The sequence below is a fragment of the Spinacia oleracea genome, chromosome 3 (genome assembly GCF_020520425.1).
Source record: "Spinacia oleracea cultivar Varoflay chromosome 3, BTI_SOV_V1, whole genome shotgun sequence".
In the NCBI taxonomy this organism is placed as follows: domain Eukaryota; kingdom Viridiplantae; phylum Streptophyta; class Magnoliopsida; order Caryophyllales; family Amaranthaceae; genus Spinacia; species Spinacia oleracea.
In genome coordinates this window covers 54,557,492-54,564,870 of record NC_079489.1, presented here as the reverse complement: position 1 = coordinate 54,564,870, position 7,379 = coordinate 54,557,492, and the positions used below count along the sequence as shown (strand labels likewise).

General features: G+C 35.4%; 1 protein-coding gene across 1 annotated transcript in view; it reads right to left on the bottom strand.

The window, feature by feature from the left end:
* Positions 1-464: 464 nt before the first annotated feature.
* LOC110802391 (uncharacterized) overlaps positions 465-7,379 on the bottom strand; it is a 29,563-nt gene continuing 22,648 nt past the window's right edge. Inside the window, exons 13-16 of the mRNA XM_022007839.2 lie at positions 5,808-6,185; positions 5,541-5,633; positions 5,239-5,368; positions 465-1,068 (exon numbers count right to left, since the gene is read on the bottom strand). Coding sequence (XP_021863531.1) covers positions 818-1,068; positions 5,239-5,368; positions 5,541-5,633; positions 5,808-6,185 — 852 coding nt within the window. The 3' untranslated portion in view covers positions 465-817. The remainder of the gene's footprint in view (positions 1,069-5,238; positions 5,369-5,540; positions 5,634-5,807; positions 6,186-7,379) is intronic.

The following is a 7,379-nucleotide window of genomic DNA, read 5'->3' as shown; positions in this document are numbered from 1 at the left end:
AATTGGAGTTTAATCGAAATCTGGGTGATTTTTTTTGTTTGTTGATTTTTGATTTCAAATCTGGGTGATTTTTTGATTTTAAATCTGTTTGTTTTTTGATTTTTTGATTTCTCCCAATTATCTTATTTATTTAATATTTTCTCTCTCCTTACTTTATTTTAAATATATAATCTCTTACACCCAATTATTATTCTTACACCCAATCATTACTCATATCCCAATATAACCCAAGATTCCAGTTTTTTTAAAAAAACCCCCAAAATTCTTTAGGGGAACAACAAAAGGAAATGGAGGGAGTACAACATAATGGTACTTTGTCACTTAAAGCATTAGTAATATCACAACACATTCAAGCCTTTTGGTGTTGAATAAGTATGGGCTAACGTCAAATATGTCCTTATGGACAAACTTTAAACAAACTTTCGATTGATTAATCTATACACTAATCTTTGACCTCAAAAAAATAAAAAAAATAAAAAAAATCATAGCACATTCAACATTAATCTGAGATACACAGTAGGTATTTGAAAAGAAATACACTTGCATTTTTTGAAATTGGAACAATTGATACTTTCGGTTGAAATCACCTACTTGGCTCCTCGCCTGTGCGAGTGTAAGGCATTGTCCAAGGAGCAAGTAGACACAGAAAAGGAACACAACTTTAATCACATTTCTAGAATTTAGCTACATAATCATACACCAAAGTCACTCCCGTCAAAGTAGAAGCTTCTAACACGATTAACTTTCTTTGCGGGTAGTGATTAGTAACAAAAAACTAGAGACCTGTACATATAAGTCTGATAAACAATTGTATGAGCTACTTTTTAAGAAACATGTTTCTGAATTCATCATTAGATTTTGGTTTCTCGTCATCACCTTGAACAGGTTTTGGTTTGATGTCAGTAAAACCAAGAGGCCTGACATTGCGTGGAACTGCAAATGTGTTCTTTCCCTTGAGTTGGACTCCATCATTGTTACGCACCTCACTAGAGGTCGGCTGATCACCAGATGGATCAGAAGAATTGCTTCTCTTGGTTCTTGCCTGATCTCCAGGCAATATCTTTGGACCTGGGAAACCAAGTCAAACAAGGCAAGGCATCAAAACAAGTGAGAAGCGAATAACCAACATACATCATAAGAAAGAGAACAAATATTCCCTCCCCACCTCTTATATGATTAACTATATAACATCAAGACCCTTTATATACATGTGTTGTTTCTATCCAATCCTTAAGCTAGGAATAGAGAGTTAAAGACCCTGCACTATTTATTATAAAGTAAGTTCATGAAACCTATATGAAATAAAGTATAAAAAAGGATATAGAACATATAAATTCTTATCACATATTTTTATTTTTTTGTAACAGTATACATCAAAGTATATGCAACACATCCATGCACCATTATATTCCACTTGAGCAAAAAGTATATGAATAAAAAGGCCAGTAGGCATACGAGAGCACAGTTAGGAGAATCAAACACCCACCAAAAAAAGTGAGAGAAGAATATGACATTCTACCCAAAATTACTCATCAGTCATCACAACATTTAAAGAGTCGATCTAAATGAAATTAGGGTTGTGCACGAGTTGAATGCCTGATCCATTTTTATACTTTAGATTGGATAACCAACATCCAAAACAGGCCAATCCCATATTTGAACCCGATGCAAAGTTCCAAATACACAAATATTTAACAAACCGGATATCCACATATATTGCATTAACTTTTAAAGGCCGTCAAATGAACAACTTAACTTACTGAGTCATAAAATTGAGAAAATGAAAGCAAAAATTGGGGGAAAAAAACTACTTCCTCCGTTCCAATATTATTGCATCATTTACCTTTTAAGGAAGTTTCACAAATATTGCACCATTTCTGATTCACGAAATAAAATATTTGCTTTCAACACCACAAATGCTCAATATACCCTAACATGTTACGGAGTAACTCTTGTTCATTATTTAACATTTTAATCACATGGACAAGTTTGTATTTTGTCTTTCTCTTTCTTACTTTTTCCTACTACAAAAAATATTTTTCCTACCCCATGGTGAGTGGAGGAAATATATTTTTTATCCATGGAAACAAAAAAAACGCTCGCAGTAACGGCCACGATGTCGCGGAAACCGCTCGTAATGGTCAAATAGAAATGATCACTGACTTCACAACGTGAATTTTAAAAAAGATATTAGCCCAAAATCATTTTTTGAGTTTCTAAGCTCATAATTTTTTATATTTATGTCATGCTAATGCCAAAACTATTATACTCCCTCCGTATTTATTTAAGAGATACACTTGGTCGGGCACGAGTATTAAGAAGAAGAATTGAATGAAATAAAGTAATAAAACAAGTGGGGTTGGGGTAGATATTTTAATAAGTAAAGCAAGTGGGGACCATGTCATTTTAGAGGAGTGATGGGTGTGAAATTATTAGTTTAATAGGGTGGTGGGACATAGGATATATTAGATAGATTATTTAATTAGATGGTGGGGTTGATAAGTTACTAAAATTGTCAAGTGTATCTCTTAAATAAATACGGCCGGAAAAGACAAGTGTATCCCTTAAATAAATACAGAGGGAGTAAATGCTCTATATTGGACACTTTATATTTAAAATATAATATTATTTATTGTTTTAATTCATTACTCCCTCCGTCCCAATTTAATCGTCACACTTTCCATTTATGCCTTCCCAATTTAATTATCATACTTCCTTTTACGGAATAGACCCACTAATATTTTATACATCTCTCTTCCGGTCTTCCCACTACCAAAAGTTATGGCCCCACATCCTCTCACATTCAATAAAAAAAAATACATCCACTATCTCCCATCTTATGTACTATTCTATCAAAATATAATAGATAAGCATGCAAAAACTTATCACATAAAACTCCGTGAAAACCTTGTTGCGAAGATTAAATTGAGACGGAGGGAGTTTTAAGTAATATAGTTATCAACTGTTAATAAAGTTGATAACAACAAAAAATTGAAGTTGTAAATTTAAATACGAAGTATCAAACAAAATATGAACAAGATTATAAAACCAGTAGCTGGAATTTTCCTTTGTTTAAAAATTTATAAATTATTGCCAAAAAACTAATGAGTTTTCTTAACTAATGGAAAGGGGTCAGCTGGAAATTCCTTTCCAAGGAAGAGAAAGAGCCAAAATGTCAAAGGCTACTTTAAGGACTAGTCGGTTCTAAGCTACTGCTGTCTGTCTACTGACTCGTGACTACTACAGTACTACCTCTCTTCAAAAACAAAAACAAAAGAGCTACTCACTGTACTATCATCTTCTTCATCTTTCTTTTAAAATTTCAGGTCTTCATCTCTGCTCTGAATTCTACTTCTTTCTATTTTTGGCTTGTTGTTCTTCTCCGACAATTAAAACGGCTCATCTGACAATAACACCATAGATCTGTTCATAACGGCGTTCCACCATTATGTAACGGAAATGCGCAAAGTTTTGTGTGGATTCCATTCTGTTGTTGTATATCAGGGTTTCCCGGAACGGTGGCTTTGAAACCCGTTACAACTCGAGCGTTCCATAACGAAACGGACGAGTTTTGTTTCTATGAATTAAACTATCAAACTTGGTTTTTGTAAATTATACAGTTGTCTAAGACATTAATTCTATATAAATACTTCCTCTGATCCTAAAAGGCCTTCCCATTTGCTTTTGGCACGTTTTCCAATACAAATATTTATCTTAATATCTAAAATTATTTAGTGTTAGCAAACATCATAAAAGTTTGAAATTAGTGAACTACTTATTGAGACGAATCAAACAAGACCTCGCATGACTATGTTTTTTCTTATGTATTGGAAAGAACTTAGTAGATTTTAACTGTGATTTCCAAATGGGGCGAACAAAAACGATTGGAGGGAGTAGTATTTACCACACATTAGTAGCAGCATTTAATATACTTCCTCCATTTTTTTATTATTGCACCATCTACATTGGGCACAAGAATTAAGAAATGTGGTAAAAGGTGAGAGAGTGACAAAAATACCCATGTGATTAAGTACAAGTTTTTAGGTAAAGAACAAGTGGGGTTTGGTCCCCACCACCCATATAAGGATAAAAATGTCATTTTATGTAAGTAAACTTACTAAAAAAGGAAATGGTGCAATTAATATGCAACTTCCGAAAAAGGGAAATGGTGCAATAATAAAAAAAAATTGGAGGAAGTAAGAATTAAGAAAAGATAGAGCTCATATCTCAAACCGAATAGTTGATATCCCAAGATAGGTTGGATATCCAATGTCTAAAAGGTCAGTATTTGGGTGGGTATCCGATATCTGAATTTTTTTGGTTCAGATATCCGATGCAAAATTGATTGTGGATCAGGCCTCCAAACATATCACATATTGAATCGTGATTTTGGATTTTTAAATTCTTGTGTAAATCCTATCAATGCTGACTAAAAAATTGTGCCAGGAACTGAGCGCACATTGACAATTAACACCACTTGAAAGCTTCGGATGGATTTTTGAGTTGAAAGTCTTTCCTTTTGATGGATAAATGTTAGATACACCCTTAGTTTAAAAAGGTGCAAGGCGCACAACAGTCATGGAGCCTAGGCGCAAAGCTCAGGCACCCGCCTTTTGGATACAAGGGGCACATAATTTTCTAATAAACCTTAAAATTCGGTATAGAACAAAATTAACACAATTTATACTCAAAACAACATATTTCTATTGGAGTGACATATTTTCTTGCCGGTTCATAAGCAATGCGTGATCCCGTGACGGAGTGCCAGAATTAGAACCTTCTATGGTAACTACAAGCTGGAAATATGAAAATTAATTCATATTATGCTACTTCCCCTACCCAAAAAGCTAAGTTGTAGAGATATGACCGTTGATAGGTCACATGGGGAGTGTTTATATCATTAAAAAAGAAAAAAAAAATGTAAATAAAAAATCCACGTCATCCTACTGCGCCTGAAGATTGAAGGCGCACAAGCCGTTGCGGCTTGCGCCTTACCTAAAGCGCATAAAGGAGCACGAAGGCGCGCGCCATGTTGACATCAGTGAGCCTGGAGAGCACAAGATGCCGAAGGCTGAGCCTAGGCGAGCCTTGCGCCTAGACGCACCTTGGGCGCGCTTTTTTAAACTAAGGATACACCTGGATAATTATCTTTTCTTTTGGGCTGAAGGAGGGGAAAGAAAGGGATGGTTGGGATCAGGGAATAATAGCAGTATATAAGTTAGAATAGAAATTTCATACCTGATTGATTTTTGCTTTTAGAAGGATCTGATCTCGCGATGCTCAATTTTTTCTTCAGCAACCACTGTCTGTTCTTTGCCACAGCAGCCTCAAGGTGTGCATCATCACAGAAATCCACATACGCAAGACCCTTTAACACATTAACGACTAATATTAGATGCTTTTCCATTATAAAGCATAGCATCACAAAGGGAAACTGAGCAACATTAGCTTCAGTTTCTACCTTGAGTATCTCAGTATACACTAGTAATAATGTACGAGATAAAGTCGCACGAAACATGCAACAGAAGAGGGAGAATTACCCTTGATTTCCCAGTATCCCTGTGCTTTAAAATTCGGATAGATTGAACTCCACCAACATCACTAAAGAATTTGCGAATATCTTCATAATTTACCTGCATAAGTTGCTAACACTTGAGACACCCCAGAACTCAAAGATATATAACCTCGTGTTAAACACGGAGGAGACTGAGGCTGACTGACATTCAGGAATATAAAGAACGAGGGAAGAAAATGAAAGTATTAATTAAAACAGAAGGATAAAGGTGTATCAATATATCTCAACTCACTTTTGGATCGAGGTTAGACATGAATGCTGTGCATTGATCTGTGTACATTGTCTTTTCATGGATACTTTGCTTCTTTGGCTGTTCATTACTGCTAGTGTTATCCATTTTGTTAACATTTGCTTCAGTCTCTTCCTCTGTGGCTGTTCTAGTAACACTCAGCACTTTTTCATGACCTTTTTTGGTCCCTTTCTTAGAGGCTTCCTTCGTGTCTTTCAGTCGTTTTGAAGGAGATTGATCCTCCAACAAATTTGACGTTGGTTTTCGTTTTTCACGAACACTTTTCTTGGCGGAAAGATCACTAGCATCTCCAGCTGTCACAACAGTTTTGCTTTCTTGCTGCAAGTTAAATATCTGCAACTCCTCCAAACGTGGTGAAACCTGGCAAGGCATAGGTGAGGAAGCAAGTAGAACATTGCATCCAATATTTTGAAACAAAATAAATAAATAAAAAATCCATAGTAACTCCAGTTAAGTCACATAGTTGGTTTCTTAAGTAGCTCACACAGAGCTACAAGACACCATAATCCATCTCGAGAACAAGAGCAGAAATCAGGTAGTTAGTACTGACAGGTAAAACAATTTTCAATCTAACGAAACAGAAAAAGAATAAGATTACAGGGTATCCATCCTATATATAGGTGTAGAGTTACACCCTTTGACATCCTCCTTCCCTGTGTATAGAGCACATGGAGAGGAGAATGTGAAAGGATACAAAATTACACCCAGGTGTAGGAACTAGGAACTCCCTATGGAATTTTAGTGAAGCAGGCCCTGGTCAGTGGGCACACAAAACAGGATGGCATTCAAATGAGGTTTGTTATCCAGAGAGAGATAGACACTCTGCTTCTCACTCTGGATTTGAAAGCCTTGAAAAAAATTCCGTACCCAGGGAACCTTAGAAACTTCTTAGGAAATGTCCATGACAATGCTCAAAATAAGGCTTCTCAGATAGTCCATTTCTAAGAAACTTCTATTCTCTCCCTCTTCTAAAACCATTTGGCCATTCCATTTCAATGAGATTCTTCAGAGTTAGCTTCCCCTTGTATTTGAAGCCAAGGGGGTGCCTTTGCTTTTCACTTTTGCCACCCCATTCCACCATTGTCTGTTGTCACATCATTGCTTTCCGTTTTGCTGTCTGTTCACAATAAGCAGTTTTCAACTCTAGGTCTTTCATCACCATATATGTTATTCTGCCTGATGTTTTGCTGCAGCCATCTGACCTTTGGCTCAACAACCTTTTAGGTTGCATTAAATCTGTCTTGTTTGTTTAATTGAGTTTTTTGTTTCTCCAGTTTTAAGTTGTAACTGATGGCCCGGTTTATTGCATGTAATATGAGAACAATCTCTATTCTATAAGGGAACTCCTGAGGTCATTATCGTAAATGACTTTTTGGTGTCCTCTATAAAATAGTCTAAAACACCCCTATTAAGTACAAACTATATTAACATTAATTGTAAAATAGAATAAACTGTATAAATTGAAGGGAAATCAATTAATCAGATACTTAATGATAACCGAAAAAACATCAAAAAAAAAAATCACAAACAAAACCTAATCACAAATATTAATTT